The 21715-nt window shown below is 46.1% G+C and overlaps 4 protein-coding genes across 6 annotated transcripts; 3 read left to right on the forward strand and 1 right to left on the reverse strand.

Annotated features, from left to right (window-relative positions):
* Positions 1 to 204: 204 nt before the first annotated feature.
* Positions 205 to 5199, reverse strand: uck2a (uridine-cytidine kinase 2a). The gene is made up of 7 exons (XM_070960415.1): positions 5024 to 5199; positions 3473 to 3632; positions 3188 to 3284; positions 2860 to 3002; positions 2321 to 2418; positions 2186 to 2234; positions 205 to 1522 (listed from the first exon to the last, which is right to left on the reverse strand). Exons 1-7 carry the CDS (start codon positions 5126 to 5128, stop codon positions 1389 to 1391), a joined length of 786 nt encoding a protein of 261 aa, XP_070816516.1. The 5' UTR covers positions 5129 to 5199; the 3' UTR covers positions 205 to 1388.
* A 482-nt stretch (positions 5200 to 5681) lies between these two features.
* tmco1 (transmembrane and coiled-coil domains 1) lies at positions 5682 to 9206 on the forward strand. Its single transcript, XM_070960418.1, has 7 exons — positions 5682 to 6123; positions 6568 to 6645; positions 6736 to 6795; positions 6932 to 6978; positions 7193 to 7260; positions 7381 to 7525; positions 8013 to 9206. Exons 1-7 carry the CDS (start codon positions 6054 to 6056, stop codon positions 8109 to 8111), a joined length of 567 nt encoding a protein of 188 aa, XP_070816519.1. The 5' UTR covers positions 5682 to 6053; the 3' UTR covers positions 8112 to 9206.
* Positions 9095 to 13152, forward strand: LOC139329845 (4-trimethylaminobutyraldehyde dehydrogenase). Of its 2 annotated transcripts, none has more exons than XM_070960417.1 (12): positions 9095 to 9385; positions 9561 to 9740; positions 10183 to 10328; positions 10683 to 10812; positions 10911 to 11045; positions 11169 to 11365; positions 11489 to 11629; positions 11720 to 11908; positions 12067 to 12154; positions 12268 to 12409; positions 12491 to 12603; positions 12695 to 13152. In XM_070960417.1, exons 2-12 carry the CDS (start codon positions 9599 to 9601, stop codon positions 12787 to 12789), a joined length of 1518 nt encoding a protein of 505 aa, XP_070816518.1. In that variant the 5' UTR covers positions 9095 to 9385; positions 9561 to 9598; the 3' UTR covers positions 12790 to 13152. The 2 variants fall into 2 exon arrangements, with proteins under 2 accessions (XP_070816518.1, XP_070816517.1); XM_070960416.1 differs by having other exon boundaries at positions 9291 to 9385; positions 9571 to 9740.
* Positions 13153 to 13827: 675 nt separating this feature from the next.
* On the forward strand, positions 13828 to 16434 carry med8 (mediator complex subunit 8). Of its 2 annotated transcripts, none has more exons than XM_070961159.1 (7): positions 13828 to 13884; positions 14190 to 14311; positions 14774 to 14918; positions 14999 to 15139; positions 15275 to 15362; positions 15442 to 15702; positions 16119 to 16434. In XM_070961159.1, exons 1-7 carry the CDS (start codon positions 13879 to 13881, stop codon positions 16187 to 16189), a joined length of 834 nt encoding a protein of 277 aa, XP_070817260.1. In that variant the 5' UTR covers positions 13828 to 13878; the 3' UTR covers positions 16190 to 16434. The 2 variants fall into 2 exon arrangements, with proteins under 2 accessions (XP_070817260.1, XP_070817261.1); XM_070961160.1 differs by having other exon boundaries at positions 13833 to 13884; positions 15442 to 15681.
* The last annotated feature ends 5281 nt before the right edge of the window (positions 16435 to 21715 follow it).

A 21715-nucleotide genomic window follows, 5' to 3' on the forward strand; every position in this document is an offset into this window, starting at 1 on the left:
CATTCAGCATGCTGGTCTTTATATTTGCTTCCTAACAGGAAATGACGCAGCACTCTCACCGTCAGACGTCAATCAAACTGTAATTTAGGAAGACACCTAATGAAACTTCAGTGAGACGTCAAAATGTGTTTCATGATCTGCATGTTTTTGGGAGAGAAACGTCCATCAGCAGCACATACAAATAAAAATCAAGTTTTTTTTCTTCAGTGTGCATACTGGCTGTATGCTAATGCTTTATTTGTCAGGTTTAGAAGTAGTTTGGATTTGGGACACCGCCGCAGATTTTACATGCATCACAGGGTCCAGGTCTGAGGTGACGTTCGGGGTCCTCCACCAGGCCCCTTCTGGGCATCCAGTGTTTGACCAAGCAGCTTCTTTCTAATAAAATGTACATTTCTGGATAAATTAACACTGAGCATCGATGAGGACTAAACCCAAAATTCATTTTTAAGTCAAATGCAAGTAACAAATGTGTCAAGTCGAGCAAACAAAGAGTACCTGAGAAGTTTATCGTAAGAAAAACAGGAAAAAAAACTCCATCAAACAACATTTACAGAACACGTTTACATCGGGCGCCTTGTCCTTGGTGACGTGTCACAGCTCGATGCATTTATTGACACCACTTCAGAGCGTGGCTTCACTTCTTTTAAACGCTGCTTGCATACACGTGCATCCAAGGATTCAAGTCAAAGAAAACACTTTGTGGTAAATCATAACATAATCAATCGCTTTCTGTCGCCGACATGTTTCGATGAGTCACAGTATGTCAGTATCACATGAAAACACACCGGTGTTCCACAGAGACAGTACAGACGATGATCTTTGGTGATGATGTCGTACATCAGATAACTTGAGGTGGGAATCGGTTGTTTTATTTGACTGATAACGCGTTCGGTTCGTTAGATTGACACAAGACAAAGCAGGTGCACGACAGACATGAGAAACCACCCATCAGAGCTCTGTTCCAAAATCTATGTATAAGTGAAAATAAGCTTCACAGAGAGCTGAAAAGGTGGATTTGCATTGATAAAGGGTGGGAGGGTGCACCTTTAAAGGCCCTGCCAGTAAACAGCATGTGGCTACGCTGCGTTTATTGTGTGGTAACGGCTCTGTGCAGTGCTGTGGGAAAGGCAAGCAGCAGCTTTAAATCAAATTACAAATGAGCCCCTTTGCATTCCTCCCCCTCCCATCTCATACAGCACACAAGCGAAAGAGACAAACGTAACTGAACGCAATGGCTTCAAACCAGCTTCTTCTTCTTCGCTTCCAGCAGAATCAGGTCAGCGGGAGGCCTTTGAGCTCCTCGCCGTCGCTCCCGCCTCGTCAGCCACAACGTCGAGCGCATCCGGCTCAGACGGGTCCGTCCTCTCGTCAGGGGAGCGCCGCGCTCAGTGAGGCCGACTGCTGGACTCCATGTTCGGCTGCTTCTTTGTTCCGCAGCCATGAAACCACCCGTTCAGCCGCTTGGTCAGACCTCCAGTCAGAATATCCTGGATGTGTTGAACTATGAGGTTTATGGCCACTGTGCAGGGAGAGAGAGAGATGGAGTCAAAGATCAGCATCACTGCAGATATATGAAAATAAAGACAATGAGATCATTTGACAAAAACAGCTGTGGTGAAATTTGTCCAACATTTTGTTTTATGTGTGTGACGTTGCCCTTTGTTTCTTATGCTAATTAGCAAATGTTAGCATGCTAACAGGCTAAAAAAAACATTACCAACATGGTAAACATGACTAGCACTGTGAGCATGTTAGCATGCTGGTGTTAGCATTTAGCCCAAAGCAGTGGCGGCAGGCTGCTTGTTCAAAGACTGCCAGGTGTTCAAGTGTGGAGAAGCTTGAGGTTTAACCATGTGACACGTGAGACGCCCAAACTGGGGCGAGGTCAGCGTGAGCATCCTGCTTGGAGACAGTCAGAGATGTGCAGCGCAGCTGTTCTTTCGCAGTTTGTTTTGGGTGGTTTAAAGCTCTTTTCTCAAATCAACAGACGAAACTGTTTAGTCCTCCCAGCGGAAGACTTTGCTTCCTGAGTTTGGAGAGAGACGCTCAGAGGTCAACAACACGCACAGCTGCGTCCTTTATGATAACGCTGTTTAGTGTCTCCAACATTTGCTTTTCATTTCTTTGCTATCATCTGGAATGTTCTGAAGAACCTCCAGGATACAAAAGCACAAATACTCACCAAGGTTGTCAGCTCCTCTCGGTATGATCACGTCAGCGTATTTCTTCGTCTAAACAGAGTCAATGGAAAGCAGAAAGGTTGGACCGTGAGTCAACACTCGGAGCTGATCTGAGCTCTGTGAGGAGCAGCACTTACCGGCAGACAAAACTCCTCAAACGCAGGCTTGACAAACGTGATGTACTGTGCTAGAACGCTCTCCAAGTCCCGTCCACGTTCGCTTATGTCCCGCAGCACTGGAGAAATGACACCAGGGGAAAGTTTGAATTAAAGTTCTGCGTTTTTGGGAAACATTTATTCGCTCGTTTCCTGAAAGTTTGTCGAGACTGAACCTGCTCGTGTCTGTACAGCAAATATGAAGCTGCACCAGTTTGTTTGATCGAGGTCCCAAATTTACTGCGTGTGGATAAGAAATATCTCAGTTCATCAATAAACCACAATTCGTCAGCGTAAACTGTTTTTATTCAGATTAAATAAAGATTTAAGTTGGATTTTATTAACTGTTTCCCTGCTTGGGCTGTGCTAAGCTAACCAGCAGCTTCATGTTTAGTGGAATCAATCTTTTCATCTAATTCTTAAGAAAGCGAATGAGCGCATTTCCCAAAAACGCCAAACTCTCTTTAACTGAGCCTTTAACCTCTTGTGTTTGAAAACTGAGCCATGCCCGTTTGTCTCACCTCGCCGGGACAGACGTGTGTCTGCGTCGGTGTCCACAAACAGCTTCATCTGGAAAAGGTCTCGGATCTCCTGAGAATAGAACATCAGGATGCCTTCAAACAGAACCACATCAGCAGGGTACACAGTCACGGTCTCTTCCTTCCTGCCACGCAAAGACAATGACGGTTAGAAATGTTAACGTTAGCCAGCAAACTGACTATTATCACTTCCACATCTTTACAGATACTGCTGCATTATGATGCACTGGACATGTGAGCTGCGTGTGCTGAAACATGCAAACATCTCCTCTAATGTCGTCCCTCTGTGGATCTGATAAGACTCTTTCACCTGGAGTGGGAAACAAAGTCATAGACGGGGATGTGAACCGTTTTTCCCTCCTTGATGTCCCACAGAGTTGCGATTATGAGGTCGTTGTCAAACGCATCTACACAGAAGGAAAGAGCACAAAGCGGTTCAGATCACTTCTCCAGCAGGATGAAACGTCATCAAGCAAACCTCACACCACGATGCTGACTCCCACACAGATGCACCTCTGGAGTGGCCTCTGACTCAGCGAGGCCGGAGCCTCCCGGCGGACTCGTGCAGCTGTTCGAGGCCGGCTGACTCACATACCTGGGTGGTCGAAGTTGAACTGGCCCTTCAGCGCCTTGGCCTTTTGCTCCGGGGTGAGGACCCTGTAGAAGCAGTCCTGGCTGAGGATGGCCACTTGCCGCTGGTGGTGGTCGATCTCGTTCTGGCCCAGCAGCTCCATGATCTTACTGCACACTGACGACTGGCCACACAAGAAGAAGGAAACAAGCAGCATGATGACATTCAAAGGCCTTCTGTGAGCCGTCGTCTGTGCAAAACCAACACAAAAACGTTAACTTCAGTTTACTTGTGTGTTTGTGGACTGGAAACAGTTTGATCTGTAATTAGGAATCAGGATCAATTTAAAAGCTGCAGACGTGGATTTGTGATATCACATCTGAGCCTGGCAGACAGATGCTCTCACTACAGATTACAGTTTACTCCCCGCTCAGATAACGTGTGGGAGAACAGGTGGTTCTGCGAGCAGTTGCTCCTATGGGAAAAACAGGAAGTCAGACCACAACTGTCTGCTGAACCACAACCCCAACTCTGTTATTTATTCACCTTGAAAAATCAACCTCCACAACAGCGTGAGGGAACAGATCCTTCCAGGTTTACGGTGTTGGAAATGTCACGCGCTGCAGCCTGGAGGCTCGACCACCTGAGCGGCTTCGCTGCCTCTCTGACATTTCATTAACCACGTTTGTCACACATTAAGAAGAATGAATCAAGACTTTGATTTTGCCTCTGGGTGTGTACCCTGATGACCCGAGAGCAACTCTGCAAAATCTGAAGCTGATGCGTCCGATCTTCAGGAGAGTCCTGACACGCTGCACAGCGTTGGGTGCAGAATAGAGGATGATAATGCAGATATTCGGCCTCTCGTGGCCCTGAGGACATCGTTATAATGCCGATGAGGCAGTCTGTGGAATGAAAATCATGAGGGAGCTGGAGACAGTCGAGCAGAGCCGGCGGTGACATCGGCGTCACAAAGAAGAGAAATCCACACATCTGGATGTTTAACATCCAGAAACAAACATCCTGCTTCATCACGCCAACATTCAACAGCCTGTTCTGCTAAACTGGGGAGTTTATTGATCTTTGGATGTCTGCAAGTTGAATTTTTGATTTTCATGAGTTTGTACCTGCAGACTGTGCAGCTGATGCCAATTAACTGAAATCTCACTCGCCAGCCTTCGTGTCCCCTGAAGTTGAAAACTGTGAAATGTAAAAGACAGATGAGAGTCCTGAGGTCTAATCTCCATCTCTCAGACATGTGTTTTATTATTAACCTTCTAGGAAAAAGCCTGTTTTAAAAATGCATGTTATTCTGTTTGGGCATGCAGCACAGGGCGGCCTGCACTCAGCTCTCTGCTGATCAGGCAAACCGATCAGTCTGATTGATCCAGCAGAAACATGCTGAATAAGAAACGACGGTTTTCTACAAGAAGAAAAAAAAAACATACTCGTCATCTCTGATTCTCCACAAAACAAATGTTCCACATCCACCCGTGTCGGTTCACACAGTCAAACCCAGCAAACACCTTCCACACGGCCGGAAATAAAAGCCCTCCGCTGTGATAAAACACCAACCTTTCCGCTGGCCGTCCCTCCGGCCACGCCGATCAGGAAGGGCTCCCGGCTGGAGCTCTCGTGCTCGGCTTGGTCACCTGGCTTTGTCTCGCTGTCGCCTGTCATGCTTCATCTGCAGCGCGATGCGGCCCTCTGACACGCGGGGGTGTCTGCGCTCCGCGTGCGCTCCTCCCATTTCATGATGATGATGATGATGATGATGATGATGATGATGATGATGATGAAATCAGAGGTGAGTATGGTCCATTTAAATTGTGACTCAGTTATTGTTGAATTATAAAAGCTGCAGTCTGCTGTTTCACCTGTGGATTAAAACAGTGAAGCGATAGTGAGTCTGATTTTTAACAGTTTTCTTGGAATATAAACCAAAATATGAGCTAAACTCTGCTCTCCATTCGCCTTCTTTCATTGCCTGTCTCCATTACCACATTTGAGATAAAATAATTTAAATTAGGACATTTATTTTATTGCTTTCTGGTCAACAGTATTCTGTCTGCAATAACGCTAAATTTCATACAACTAAGTACTGATAAATACCGAGTATATCATTGCAGTAGTTTTGTAGTTCTTGTTCAAAAAAATTCTCTCTCTCTCTCTCTCTCTCTCTCTCTCTCTCTCTTTTTTTTTTTTAATATTTCACTCCTCCAAAATGTTTGTCCTCATTTTACCTCCCAGTAGGAGGACAATAGAAACACCTTCCAGTATAATAAAACAAAATCCAATAGCCCCCCACCACACAACCGGTCTGAAAAATAAGCAAAGATTAAATCAACACCTATGTGACCCAGTGTCACATAAAAGAATAATAACAATAATATTTAGCACAGCAGTACTGTGTTTTATGAATATTTAAGCACATTTTTCCGCTGAGGCCTTTGAACCGGAAGTACTTTTCTCATGCGTGTCTTGTGGCTAATGCTGACAGAGCTCAGCGGAGCTGGAGCTGATCCGTGGGATGTGCTCAGGACATCACCTCTAACTTAAAATCTGCTTTTTCTCTCAGCGGTCGGCTAAACGGGACGCCTCCACCATGAGCACCATGTTTGCAGACACGATTCTGATCGTGTTCATCTCGGTCTGTACGGCGCTGTTAGCCGAAGGTGAGTGAACGTGACCGTTCGACAGGCTGTTTGAACAGGCAGGCATCGTCCTGCCGTCCAGGAAACACACTTATACTTCATATTTACACCATTCCGGGTCACACGGCGAGGAAATGTAATAATTTTGTAATATTGATCAACTGTTCATTTGAGATCCAGCATTCTGAGAGCTAGCCAGCGAAATTAGCTAACAGTGCTAATTCTGGTCAAAGTGCCAGAGAGATCAAGAGATAAAACTTCCGGTAAAAAAAAAAAAATCCACAATAAAAGTCTTAAAAGAATCCTGTTGAAACCTTTGAATTAGGCTTTATTCACTCCCTTTGGGACACTTGTCCTCTGCATTGGACCCATCCTAATTAAGGAGAGCAGAAATGAAAAGAAAAATCGTTCAAGTTTATTATTATTTACACACAAGCTAACCTCTTCTTCCTGTGTCCTCCTCAGGGATTACCTGGGTTTTAGTCTATCGCACTGAAAAGTACAAGAGGTTAAAGGCTGAAGTGGAAAAACAAAGCAAAAAACGTGAGTGACTCATACGTGAACCTCATGCTTAATTATTTTTATTGGGATATTTAATTAATTGTCTTGTTTGTTTGTTTTTGTTTATTTTAGTTGAGAAGAAAAAGGAAACCATCACAGAATCTGCAGGACGTCAACAGAAGAAGAAAATTGGTAAGACGCCAGTAAACAAAGTGACAGAAGAAGACGTGTTTAAACAACATGAATAGACTGAACAGAAAACCTGGAGACGCTCTGCTGCCATGAACAGCCCTTTTTTTCTCACATCAGTGTTCTGAATATTTTACAGAAAGACAAGAAGAGAAGCTGAAGAACAACAACAGAGACTTGTCCATGGTGAGAGACAATTTGTCTTCACTGAATATGTAACGTGTTAGCTCACGTTACATATTCATCCGTAGCTCATCCATCAATGCATTGTCATATATTAACAGGTTTACTGACACTTTCTCATCATCAGTATTAGAAAATCCAGTGTCAGTGAACGCGTCAGCAGTCAAAGGGAATCAGATTGGTGGTTTTCATTTTAATCTTCTGTGTTTGTTTGTAGGTTCGCATGAAGTCCATGTTCGCGATCGGCTTCTGCTTCACAGCTCTGATGGGCATGTTCAACTCCATGTAAGCGGATTCATCTTTTCATTGAAATTTCAGCAGATCTGTCTTTGGTCTGTCTCTTGTCCCCTCTTCATTTCAACAAGCCTTCGAGCTCTCACCTCTGTCTCCTTTCGTCTTGTGCAGCTTTGACGGACGAGTCGTGGCCAAATTGCCGTTCGTGCCGCTGTCTTACATCCAGGGACTGTCTCACCGCAACCTGCTGGGCGAGGATTACACCGACTGCTCCTTCATCTTCCTCTATATCCTCTGCACCATGTCCATCAGACAGGTAACGTCCACACTCGCACTGACCTCGCACTCAGGGTGGCTTGAAGCCTTTTAATGGACAGCTGTGCTGGACGGGATCAGAGCTGTCTTAGAGAGGAAACACGACCGTTTCTGAGCAGCAGTGAACGCACCAGCGCACACAGACTGCAGGCATGCTAACAGTCGGTATGTTAGCATGCTACATGTGCTGACACGCTAAGCTCAGAGGACAGATACTCAAACATCTCAGGATAAACCTCTGGAGGGGCATCCTCTGGTTTTTCCAGTCTGTGCGGCTGATTTGATTTCCTAACATGTTGTTTCCTGTGGCGCCACCTTCAGGCCAAGCATTGTCTCTGCACATTGTCTCCAGTTTTCTCATAGCCAGCCAATGTTTTTTTCTGATGTGTGATGAGGATCAGGAGCCTCACAGGCTGCCAGTGTGTCTGTTGGCGCGTGTCACGTCTGTCTCTCTGTCCTGAGCGTTTCCTGTCGTGTCTTTCCTCCAGAACATTCAGAAGATGCTTGGCCTCGCTCCCTCCAGAGCCGCGACCAAGCAGGCCGGAGGCTTCCTGGGACCCCCTCCCCAAGCGGCTAAGTTTTCCTAATGCTCGGCTGGCTGGGCGCCACGTGCCGTCATGGCTGCCTCATGCCGTCATGGCTGCCTCTGCAGCACTGGAGCGAACGTGTTATCCGTTGCAGCTACGTTGATTTCTCAGTCATGTTTTGTTTATTTAACTTTGATTGTGTCATTAAATTAGAGGAGGAAAAGTTGTTCTTAATTACACTGATTACCAAAGGATGCAAACGTCTACCTTGTATTCGGAACATGCCGTATATTGTTTATGGATTTTAATGACTAATTGGCAAAGTAACATCTGATCCATTTGTCAGTATTATTGTATGTATCCTCCTTTCTTAGATATTAATAAAGTTTTATGATTACACTTTAGACTTGTTTCTCATTTCATTGAAAACTTCACTGTAGTAAAAGTACAAAAGCAGAAGCATTAGAATATTTTTAATATGCCAAAAGTGAAAGTATTTTACACAAAATTATTGTACCATAATTAATGATTTGTTACTGTATAAGCATCACTAATGTCGCAGCTGGTAAAGGTTAAGGCTAATTTTAACTACTTTATGTACTGTTGAGTGGTTTAATCCAAAAAAATACATCGTTTATTTCATTTTATATTAATCTGATGCTGCAAAATAGCTCATGACTAACTGTTGCCCAAACACGTAGTGGAGTAAAATGTACAAGAAGTACCTCAAAGTTGCACTTACTGCAGTACTTTGGTAAATGTATTTCGTCACATGCCACCATTGTTTGAGGTGTTTTGGTATGAGACGTTCACGGACTGACTGAACTCTGCAAATCCACAAACTTTCGAATAAATTAATGTTTTTTTAATCACAGGAGATGAAATCTTAAGCATTTCATAATTTATTAATCATGAATGTAAACATTTTAATTTTTTCTCCTCGTTCTGACTCTTGCCAACAATAAAAAAAACATTTCAGTAATGTTGCGTAGAGTGAAGAGAAAACCTGAATCTAATAAACCGCTGAACGTCCCTCATGCTGCAGACTTTAACCCTGAACAGGACGGGTGAGCGGGTTAGATAATGAATGGATGAGCGGACGCTTGTAAGAAGTCTTTCTGTACCACTTGAACCATTTACTTTGAGAATAAAGTGAAAAAACTAACATGTCTCCGTGTTTGAGTCTCTCTCGGAGGAGACAGACAATAGAAATGAGATGCGGCCGAAAGCGTCCCGTAGGATGAATGAGGCGTGTCCTCCCCGTTTGTAGGGACGTCCTTCTCATGAGACCTGTTGTTCAGATTTCTTCCAGACACCCTGCAGGAACATTAACGGTGAGTTAGCAGCAGTTTTCTGTCCGTGAATTAAATGAATATATTCAAAAAGAGCAGCGCGTGCTCTCGTGCTAGCTTAACTAACGGTTAATGCTATCTCAGCTAACGGTTAGCGCTAGCTTAGTTAACGGTCTGCAGTGAATGCTCTCAAACTCTGAAATATTATTCTGCACAGTCACTTTCAGGCACACACTGCTGGACTTCCCTGAGACAATGTCCCAGTCTCTTCTTGACACCATGCCCGGAGCCTCCACGGGGACCGTGGTGGTCACGGATCATCTGAATTTCTGGGGAGGGAAGCGAGTGAAGCCCAGGCAGGAGCAGAAGGCAGAGCCCGTGTTTGAACCAGCGACAGGTGAGGACTGAAGTCCGGTTTTTTAGTTAATGTTTCATGTCTGAACTCTGTTTAAAGACCTTTGTGGACAAATGTCAAAGCCCCGTTCTCAGGTTTGTAGGTTAGTGGTTCCTCTGTGCAGCCAGCGGGGTCATGAGGACGCGTCGTTATGTAACTGAAACCCCACCTTATTTCTTCTTCGTTGGTGGAGCAACTTTGGTATTTTTGAATCAGTGAAAGTAATTTAAAGGGGAAATCTTAAAGTTTTCCTTTTGCATTTGTTAGCTGATTCATGTTGTAAATAATGTCAGATTTCATAATTGTAAAGTTCTGGTGAAGTACTAAGAAACACGGCAGCATGAAAAAAAGTCCTTCACAAAATAGAATATTTTCCTCTTCTCGGAGCATCGACAGCCTGAACGCTGATAACTGACTGGCTTTTGTAACGTGTCGCTGCCTGCAGGCCGCGTCCTGTGTCAGATGGTCCCCTGCGGGCCTGAGGAGGTGGACGAGGCCATGAAGAGCGCCCACAGCGCCTACCTGATATGGAGCAAGATGGCAGGCATGGAGAGGGCCCGGGTGATGCTGGAGGCCGCCCGCATTATCAGGGTGAGACGGTGGAGCTGTTGTGTCAGGAGCGTCTGCATAGCTGAGGAGTAGCCAGGCAGATTTCAGGGTTGCACAACACAGATTGGAGCTGACGGACGCAGTAAGACACTGGTTACTCATTAAAAGCACAGACTCCCTCCTCCCCCCTCCCTCATTGCTGGCCTACATTTGCACAAAATAAACCTTTTGTGTGTCTGTTTCCTCTTTTATGTCAGGCGGGTGAGGATGTTAACCCCAGTCTGTCTCTGTGGTTGCATAATCTCAAAGATATACTCATGTAATGACACCACGTTACCGCAGAGTGTCATTTTAAAAACATCTTTCAACTTGTTTCTGTTGTACCTCTGAAAACAGGAAAGACGGGAGAACATTGCAAAGCTGGAAGTCATCAACAACGGGAAGTCCATCACTGAGGCTCTGGTGGACATCGATATCGCCTGGCAGTGCATTGAGTACTACGCCGGCCTGGCTGGAACGCTCGCAGGTGTGCGCACTGACCGACCGACGCGCCTCTTCTCGTCAGAACAGCGTGATTTTAAGGTTTGAGAGTTTGAAAGTTTCGCTGTGTTTGGTTCACTGAAGGCCAGCACGTCCAGCTTCCCGGGGGAGCGTTTGCTTACACCAGGAGGGAGCCCCTGGGTGTGTGCGCGGGCATCGGTGCGTGGAACTACCCCTTCCAGATCGCAGCCTGGAAGTCGGCCCCCGCTCTGGCCTGTGGTGAGTTTGTAGCCACGTTATTATAAGAGCTGACATCGTTCCGCCTGTTTGTCTCTGATGTCCTTCGCCCACGAACGGCCGTGCAGACCATAACCTGCGGCGCTGAAATGCCGTTGTGTTCAGGCAATGCGATGGTGTTCAAGCCGTCTCCAATGACGCCGGTGACCGCCGTCATTCTGGCCGAGATCTACAAAGAGGCGGGGGTTCCCGACGGGCTCTTCTGTGTGGTGCAGGGTGGAGCAGAGACCGGCACCCTGATCTGCCATCACCCGACTGTCGCCAAGGTCTCTTTCACTGGCAGCGTGCCGACAGGCAAAAAGGTACCGAGTCCACAGTAAAGAATAGTGGTACTGGAAGAAGTATGGCAGTAATGTTCAGTGTTACACTGTGTAAACACTTTCTTTACCTGCTCTGTTCGTCCTGTGTGCTCCTGTCGCTCTCAGGTGATGGAGATGTCTGCAAAGGGGGTGAAGCAGGTGACTCTGGAGCTGGGAGGGAAATCTCCCCTCCTCATCTTCAAAGACTGCGAGATGGAGAACGCCGTGAAGGGAGCGCTCATGGCAAACTTCCTGACACAGGGACAGGTGAGGCGTTAGCATTGTGAACGCGTTTCACGATGATCAACACGTTCTTTGAAGCTCTGATTGGTTCAAATCTCTCTCTGCCTTTTAAAGGTTTGCTGCAACGGGACCAGAGTTTACGTGCAAAGAGAGATCCTGCCCCAGTTCCTGGAAGAGGTGGTGAAGAGGACGAAGGCCATCCCTGTGGGCGACCCTCTGCTGGACGGCACCCGTATGGGGGCGCTAATCACCAAACCGCACCTGGAGAAAGTGCTGGGATTCGTCAACCAGGCCAAGACACAGGTGTGTTCCTGTCACACGTCAGAGGAGAGGAAGCTTTAATGGTCCCTGCAGGAGAGCTGAGCAGCTGTGAAGCATTTATCTGAGGATTAATCAGCTGCGATGGCGCCTCTGCTACTTTCACCGCACCTCACAGCATTGATGGATGTGTCTGTTTGCAGGGAGCCAGAGTGCTTTGTGGAGGAGAGCCTTTCGTCCCCAGCGACCCCAAACTGAAAGGGGGCTACTTCATGTCACCCTGCGTCCTCGGTAAGCTTGTCCAGTGTCTTTATTCTTTGTGACTCTCATGTGCAGCTGCTGTGGACGCGCCGTCACACCATCTATGCAGCACATGTCACATCCAGGCCTTCCTCCCCCCTCAGACAACTGCAGAGACGACATGACCTGTGTGAAGGAGGAGATCTTCGGCCCGGTCATGTCGGTGCTGCCTTTCGACACGGAGGAGGAGGTGATCAAGAGGGCCAACAGCACCACCTTTGGACTGGCCTCCGGAGTCTTCACCAGGTCAGCAGAGGACGGATGCTTTTGAACAAGTTGCAAACTGTTGACGTTTCTGTGCTTTAAATCTGAAACCTCCGCCTGCAGGGACATTTCTCGAGCCCATCGCGTGGCTGCTAACCTGGAGGCAGGAACCTGCTTCATCAACAACTACAACATCAGCCCAGTGGAAGTGCCGTTTGGAGGATACAAGAGCTCAGGTAGGATGTTTCACTCTGAATATGCTCAGGATGAACATTTCATCAGTGTGCAGGCAGCAGACCTGACCTGAGCTCTGCTGTGCTGCTCCAGGCTTTGGCAGAGAGAACGGACAGGTGACGATCGAGTACTACTCCCAGCTGAAGACGGTGGTCGTGGAAATGGGCGACGTCGACAGCCTCTTCTAATATCCTGCCGCCGAGTTTACACGGCTGTGAACTGTGAACAGACTTCTCCCTGCGGCCACACGCCATCCGCCTGACACGAGCACCGTTAGCGCTCCGTTCTTCGCTCCGTCTGCGGGAACACCTGCACACTTAGAGACCAATAGCTGCTTCTTAGAGAGTGTGTGTGTGCGTGTGTGCGTGCGTGCGTGCGTGCGTGTGTTACAACCAAGAGCCTTAATAAGAGCTGCAGTTTGTGAACTGTGAATCTGCATTAGAAGAATATAACTAACACAGTTTGGTGTCAAACTTTTATACTGAAAGCTTCACTGTTGGACAGCTAACACCTTTTTCTTTTCTTTTTTCCAAAATAAAATGTTTTAGCCAAAAACTTTCTGCTTCTGTTTTTTTGTTGTTTCTTCATTAAATAAGTGATGGGGGGGGTTAGGGTTGGGGGGGCAGATATAAATTATTATTTTACAAACATCCAGTAGCTGATCATCTGCATGTTTAATATGTTATGTGACAGTTCTATCAGCACATATTCACCCTCCAGTGCTGTGTTTTACCTGCTCTGTAGTAACTGATTAGGTGGATATTGCTTAACAACACTTCTCACCTGTCCTCATTTATTTTATACCAATGAACTGTAAGTACCTGTGCTGATGTATTAGTATTTATTACCATTCATACACTGTTTCCATGTAACCGCCATCACCTAAAATAAGCACAAACTGCTTTTTCTCAAATGTTGAATCTGCATTACTGCTCAGCATTTATTCAGGCGTAACATATTTAAAACTATGCACCAGCACTGATCCTCATATCAGGCATGAGTTCGATTAGAAATCCTGTCCTGCTGTACTTTTGTCCAAGCCTCGTATTTCCTGCAAGCTGTCAGCAGAAACTTGATGCCCACGTGTCATTTTATATATTGAGCTTATTGTTCTGAGTGCATATGAATATTGCAGTGTCGCACAAAATCAAACAAACAAAAAACCCAACACGGTTTTCCTGACAAATTCAGATATGCTCTTATTTTGACGACGTGAACCGGAAGTGCTTCTATCCCGATTGATTTGTGACCATTGTCAGTTTGTTTGCGGCTCAGCAATGCAGGTAATGTAGTCTTAAAGCTCCTGTGTTATAAATTACATTATGAAACTTTGTTGGATTTTTTACTCATAGTCACGTTAACATTTTCTTCGTAAACGCGGTGCTTCTGGTCTCCTCCTTGTTGGGCTAGCTGTAGCTAACGCTAGCTCGCTAGCTAGTAGCTAAAACAGCTAACCAGCGTTTGGCTTGCTCTGTTGACATAATAATAGATGTAAACTTGAACTATTATTAATGTGACGGCCTTGTGGTTTTGTCCGTTTGTCAGTGGGATTATTTGGTGTGATTTTTGGGTCTTTTCTGTGTTTCAGCAACGAGAAGAGAAGCAGTTGGAGGCGTCGGTGGAGTCTCTCATTTCTCGGGTCGCTCACGTCAAAAACGCTCTTCACAGTTTCATTTATAAGCTGGAAAACGAATACGAGCGATTAACGTGGTGAGTAAAACAGTTATTAAAGGTAGATTTTATGTCCTGCTGAGCTGTAAGTGACAAGTCTTTCTTAAATAGTCAGTTTCATGTTGATAGCGCCGCAGCTAACAGTGTTGTTCAGGTTGTCAGTCATTGTCAGTAAGACTTCAGGCTCAGCTGTTATCACATGACTGATGTTCAGGCTTTAAGCGTTTTTATTGGTTTTATATCTCTTAAAATGAGGATTTGAGCGTCCAAACTGTCCCCTTACCACAGCAACAGTGTCCAAAGAGCCATTTTCACATTCAGTTTGACCATCTGTCTCTGGAAGACAAACTTCTGTCTGTGTTAAAACAACGTCTGAATCAGAGTTCAGGTGGTTTTAAATCCGTCTTGAACATAAATAGTCAATGAGGTGAAACAGCCTGACACGTGATGACGATCACAGCTTTAAATTTGTCCTGTGTGACGTGTGTTTGTGTCCTTCAGGCCGTCCGTTTTGGACAACTTCGCTCTTCTGTCTGGTCAGCTGAACACCATCAACAAACTACTCAAGAACGAGAAGACGCCATCCTTTCGCAACCAGGTCATAATACCGCTGCTTCTGTCTCCAGACCGAGACGAGGATTTAGCGGTGAGTGTCGGAGCCGCCGGCCGACCTGTCGGTTTCCCAGAGGCATTTTTTAAGAAACCTCGTCTTCATGTCCCCCGCAGAAACTCACAGAGCAGCGTGTCCCCGTCTTCAGCCACGAGATCGTGCCAGATTACCTGCGGACCAAACCCGATCCAGAGGTGGAGGAGCAGGAGAAACAGCTGAGTGCCGAGGCAGCGCGAATCGGCCCAGAGGTGGCGCAGGTCAGTTACAGTGTGGACGGATGCAGAGACGCTGGTTTACTCTCATCCAGACGTAGTTTGTAAAGCGTCCTTCAGCTTCTGTTGTGGACAGCTGAGGACGTGCTTTAACTCCTCTGCTCATACTCTTATGAACAGAAACAGATCCAGACGTTGAACAAACTGTGTTCCAACCTGCTGGAGAAGCTCAACAATCCTCGTGACGACAGAGACGCGGAGAGCGCAGGTTCGCCTCGCCGTCAGCTGATTGACCTCGAGCCCGTCTCTGCACTCAAACGTCTTCTCACCGGTTTTTCCTTTTCCAGCAATACGACAGAACAAACCGTCCTTCAACCCCGCCGACACTAACGCGTTGGTCGGGGCTGTCGCGTTTGGAAAGGGGCTGTCCAAATGTCGGCCTCCGGGTCCGGTGGCCCCCGGACATCCGGGACAGGGGCCCATGATGAGCGGGGGTCCGACCTTACAGCAGGTCACCATCGGCAGCGGGTCCGGCCAGCAGGCAGGTATGGGAGGACCGGTGGCCCCTCAGCAGCAGGGGCAGCCAGGTAGGAGACCTGGAGAGCTGGGTTAGTATTTCACCTCCTTCCTCCGAGCGTTCAGTGTGTGAGTGGACTCATGTTGAACCCTGAATGCTCCTCGTCTCCTGTGAACGACTGTTTGGACCATTTGTTGACTGTTTGAATTACAAGTGTGAATGTTAGATTACAGATTCATTCATTCATTCATTACAGATCATTTCAGCTAATGTTTGTGTGACTTCCTGCATAAAGTGATGATGATGATGATGATGATGCTTTCTTTTCACCCTTTAAACCCGTCAAACATTGAGAACACTGATGTTAAATTCAGCTTCCTGAGCTTCTGTTTCACCTCCACATCGATCCCGCTTTGACTCTTCAGCCACGTTTTGCTTCCAGATGTTCGTCGTTGATTCCTGCTCGGATCATCTTAGTTTCTGTGTTTTGATGTTTTTCTCTCTCAGGAAAAATGCCGAGCAGCATCAAGACGAACATCAAGTCAGCGTCGGGTTCGATGCACCCGTACAACCGATGAGCCGCTTCGTCTCCTCATCAGAGACTCTTCGACAGCATCCACAGAAAACACTCGTCAGCTTTAAATCAGCCGTGAAGTCGTCGCTCTGCTCCTCTAAAGATCTGAAATCTGAATCTTCAGGTCACATATTTTTATTTTTGATATGCACTCTGTGTTGGAGCCACTAGATGGCAGCATGTCATCATTTCTGGGACAGTTTGTTTTCTGGAGCTCTTTGACTTTTTCAATAAAAATGTGTTAAATGGACTTTTTTTTTGTCGTGTAATATTTGAAATTGTTATAATGTTAAATGTGAATATAGTGAATGTTTGTTTGTTTGTTTGTTTGTTTGTTTGTTTGTTTGTGCACATTTTCAGAACAATCTCCTGATCTTATTTTAAAGAAGTGGTCGTTGCAGTGGTTTGTCAGTGGTTTGTCAGTAGTGTCCGTTGACCTCTTGCAGTCTTCAGCTCTGTGCTGTCAGAGCTGGAAACCTGCTGTGATTGAACATCAGCGCTGCTCCTCTCTCCTCTCTGATTGGACAGAACTCACCAAATGACCATCTGAACTCGCCGTGATCCGACGGCTTCAGCGTTTCTGCTGTTTCTCTTCCTCTGTGGTCATTTTGCTGCAGAACCAAAGGTGAGAGTAATGAGGGCGGACGTCGCTCAGTGTGGCCTGATAATGTCAAAGTGTTTAAGGGGCCAAATGAGGGAGTATCGGTGCTGACGTGTGAGGGGGGCCTCTCTCCACGCCGGCTCTCTCTGTCCACTCCAATCCGCGTCCGGCCGCGCGGCACAGTGACCGTGCTGCTGTCACGGCGCGCGGCCGCGGCTGACCTACATACACCCTCTGTCCCCGAACAGGCGGACGTCTCGCTGCGTCAGCCGCCGAGCAGAGACGCTCTGCTGAGACAGCTCAAAGCTGCGCGAGGTCACACTGCGCTCCACAGATGAGCTCCAAACCGCAAACAAAGCGCGAGCAGGCGACGTGCTGCAAGCCTCCAGAAGGCTGGCCTCCGGTCTGTGGCAGAGGCGAAGGACCGGGAGGCTTTCAGTGCAAACACACTGAGCATCTGACCGCTTCCAAAGCGCACGTGTGTTTCTTTTTACTTCACAGGAAGTAAATTAATGTCAGTACACCAAACATGAACCCATCACCGGAGTCACACCTGCATCTGTTTCTGTTTTTCCAGCTGCTCAAGTTGATTTTCACAACGATCAATCAATCAATCAATCAATCAATCAATCAATCAATCAATCAATCAATCAATCAATCAATCAATCAATCAATCAGTTTAGAAAAACTGTGGTGCACTTTGTTAACTGATGATCAGAAATGTGAAGCTCACTGGCTTTGCAGTAAATTTCCTCTAAAAGCTCAAATGTTATTCAGTGATTGTTTGATTATTTTACACTTTTACCAGAAAGAAAAAAACATTTGATGAACATCTTACAAACTACAGATGTGCTTTTAATAATTAAAATACAGTTTTCTTCTGACATGTTTACTCGTAAAAAGCAGAGAAACACTGAAGTAAAGTCATTTTTGGCTTTCATCGCACAGTTTCTAGAAAATTCTAAGAAAACACTGAATTCTGGTCTGATGTCCAGAGAAGCTTTAAAGCTGCCATGAGTTGATTTTTGATATGAGCATTTTTTAGTTATGGTGCATTTTAAATAACAGACGTCCTCACAGAGGACCACAGGTGTGAATAAAATGGCTGAATTCCATTTCGCTGCTTCAGGTTCAGGGAGGAGAGCAGACAGCAGGGACACCTGAGCAGGCCGGGCTTTGTAGTTTGGAGCACGTGGTTGTAAGTGAAGGATCATGAAAAAGGACCAATCAAAAGCAGCGATCACACTGACGTCATAGCTTAGACTCAGGATATAAAACATGAGCTTTAACACTGTGAAAAGGTGTATTTAAACCGAACTTGACCTTTGACCTGAAAATAATAAATAATGAGAAATCTAAAAATCAGTCAACAGAATAACAATAAATCCTGAACAGAACACAAACTTCAGTCTCTTTGTTGAAAGTTCTGCATTTATCAATCACTGAAGCTGTTTTTAAACTATTTCTGAGGACGAGAATCAACTTTTACACTCAACAGGTATTTTTCATGAATATTATTTCATCAAATTTGATACTGAATGAAAATAGTTTCCTAAATAATCAATATAAATGTCTATGAATGTAAGTCTTGGTTTAACATTAATGTAAAAGTGTTTTTTATTGCTGCATTCGAGCAAACGTGTTCAATAAATCTTCGTCTTCACGTCTTCAAAAAGTTCCTGCTTCGCTGATCGTTCATGTCAGACAGTTAAGAAGTGAAGGTGGAAAGGTCAAAGGTCGTCGGACGCTTCCCGTGTTCTCCTCATGTTCTGTTGTCTCCTTTGTCGCGTCCTAAACGTTAGTGACAGATGCAATTAAGGGAACACAGATCAGCTGGTCGTTTCTGGGGAGGAAGAGCGGCAGGCCGTGATGTAGATGACGCTCCCTGCAGAGCTCGAGCACAGACGTCACATCACGCCGTCACACTCGTGTCTCCTCTGCGTCGTGCAATTACAATATTAATGCGCTCATTGTCATGAAACGTGTTGCGTCCGGGTCTGAAAGGCCTGCGAGTCTGTCGGCCTGCACGGCTCATCTTCAGCTTATGGACCGAAGAGTGCGTCATGTTGGCGGAAGAGCGGCGTGAATTCAGCCCGTTAGAGCCAAACAACAGATACAGAGCAAACAACTCTGAGCTAATCCGTCACTTTTTCCTCTTTCCTGAAGTGAAAATGAGCCTCACATGAATCAGACGGTGAGTCAAACAATGTGCTGAAAGGAAAACTACGGCCTCATTCTGGTGCAATTCCATGATTTCATGTGATTAAAAAATATATATATTTACGTGCATTTAATTACAGACTAATTGATTAAGTTCATTCATTTCTTATTTTTCAGTCGGTCAAGGCTGTTTGAGACCTCGCGTCCTGAGCTGAATCTCAATGTTTTATGTCTGTTATAATTAAGAATCTGCTTAAAAAGGTCGAAAATGAAGGTTTCACAGCTCGTGTATCTGTTACACTGTTCACTGAGCCTTCACACCCCCCCATCGACCCCCCAGGCCCTCAGACCATCAGGGGTCACAGACGTCCACAGGCCGCAGATTTCTGACCACCGTCTGTTTCCACTGCTGAATATTAATGTGGATTCGTGTGTGTGTGTGTGTGTGTGTGGGGGGGCTGAATCTGAGCTACTGTACATGTTGGATAATAGCAAAACTCAATATGACAGCTGCCTCCTAAATTACAATATATAGAGCAGGGGAACTGGGGGGGAACTGGGGGAACTGGGGGGGAACTGGGGGGACTGGGCAGTTTCTACCTGACACAAATCCATCCTGACAACACAATCAGCGTCGCCATCTCATGAACAGACAGGAAAGCGACAAACCGCAGTGACCAAACGTGTCGGATGACTTCAGGGAAACATTTCAAACTCAAATCAAATCAGCCCACGGCCGCGCGAGCGTCGACGTGGATGATCCCACTTTTGTTGTTGGACGCGCGCGCCGTAATTATCGGAACAGCCTCGTCTGTGAATGTCCTCCATCATCAGCGCGAAGTGTCTCTTTGTCTGGTTTCTGATTCATGTTTTGCAGAGATAACTTTCTGCCTCCTTTAATAAGAGCGTCTCCTGGCACCGTCTGAAAGGCTTCTCCTCCGTAATTGAAGGACATGATAAGGTCCGTATCTCGCTCATTATGGAGGCTTTAGGCAAATCTTCAGAAACAGTTAACAGCCTTAAACTCCCACACCCAAACGCTCAGACGCTCTGCGGCTCCTCATTGAAACACTCCGCGGTGGAAGTCACTTGAAAGGCTCCGGTGACGCACGCGGATCTGTGAAATCTTTTCCAAATGTCGTCTTTCTGAAAGTTGGGATCAGAGGAATTCATTAGAGATCTGTGGGTGGCGGAGCAGGCTGAGGCTTTCCAGCAGAGCCCGAGCCAAACTGAACCGTTTCCAAATGCGAGCTTTGCGGCGCTGCCTGAGCGGCCCACGAGCGCCGACGACTGACCCTGATGCTGCAGAGCTCCTCTTCATCTATCAGAAGAAGAGGAAGACTCGTTTCATCTCATTAATGCAGAAGGTTTCCCTGAGACGAAGCCTCTCCGTGATGCCCTCAGACCTCCCTCCCCTCAGGTGTGTGTGTGTGTGTGTGTGTGTGTGTGTGTGTGTGTGTGTGTGTGTGTGTGTGTGTGTGTGTGTGTGTGTGTGTGTGTGTGTGTGAGGCCGGCCTCTTCATGAGCCTTGTTACTGTCATTGATATAATGTGAGCTCTGGGCTGTGCTGCACGTGCCACGCTGTGGTCCGCTGAGGATAACTGATATGAAACTCCAGTGATGAGTGGGTGACGTCACATCAGAGTGTGAGAGCAGCTGTGATCTTCACTTTTTCCAATTTATTCTCTTTCTCTGAAGCTTCTTCAAAATCTAAAATCCAGACAAAAACCCACCAGAGCTGAAAACATGGACGAACCACTGCAGCCTGCCTGTGCTGTGAGTGACAGCAGGCCCCATCAACACACAGGGGCCCCATCAACACACAGGGCCCCATCAACACACAGGGGCCCCATCAACACACAGGGGCCCCATCAGCTTTAAGTTTACAGTCCATTTTCAGAGGACAATCAGCTCCACTACAGGGAAATGGTGTTCATTAAAGGGGAATAAAAACATAAATACTGAATAAATAAATAAACAAACAAACTGCTGTTTGTAAGCTGCAGTTTTAGTTAATTTAGTTTTGTGGTTTAACTGAGGTCTCGATCAGAGTGGGGGGGGGGGGGGGGTGATGAATGTCAGATTAAAACTCCTGATCTGGTTGTTTTCTTTCTTTCTTCTCACCCTCAGTTCATTTCGAGCCTTACGCAGGTTCTTGGCTCTAAACTGGACCTCTGACTTACTGACGATGACGAGGTTTCACCTTCAGGCCTTAAATTCTGCTGAAAAATGTCGGCTGGACTTTAAGCTGCAGGTTTCAGCTTCGCTCTGTCTTTGGGCAGAAAAGATTACGAGCGTGAAGACAATGACGTCCAGACTGTGGAGGAATGCCCAGGTGACCTCTGACCTCACTTCCTCATAGCAACCAAACGTTTCATTAGTTATTATTGACGGTTAATTCATCAAAGTACAAATGTTTCATAGCCTTCTGTTAGCATTAGCATAGCATTTTATTCACACACATTAGATCATTTTATCAACGTATTTATTTTTTGCCTCAAACAAATCAGGTTTTAAGATATTTGGTCTGTGTAATGTCAGAGCAGACCATGAAGGCAACACCAGGACCCTCAGACTGAACAGCTAAATGGAATTCAGCCATCGTTCATGTGATTGTTTGTGTCTGTTCCTGCTGTGACAAGTCAAACTGTGTTTGGTGAAAAAGGTGCTTGAACATAAAGTGGAAAAATGAGTGAAGCTGCTTTACGTTTGCTTCAAAGATCAACGACGAGCACAAATGTTTCAGCGCATCCAAGATTCATCTGAACC

The sequence above is a fragment of the Chaetodon trifascialis genome, chromosome 4 (assembly GCF_039877785.1).
Source record: "Chaetodon trifascialis isolate fChaTrf1 chromosome 4, fChaTrf1.hap1, whole genome shotgun sequence".
NCBI classification, from domain to species: Eukaryota; Metazoa; Chordata; class Actinopteri; order Chaetodontiformes; family Chaetodontidae; genus Chaetodon; species Chaetodon trifascialis.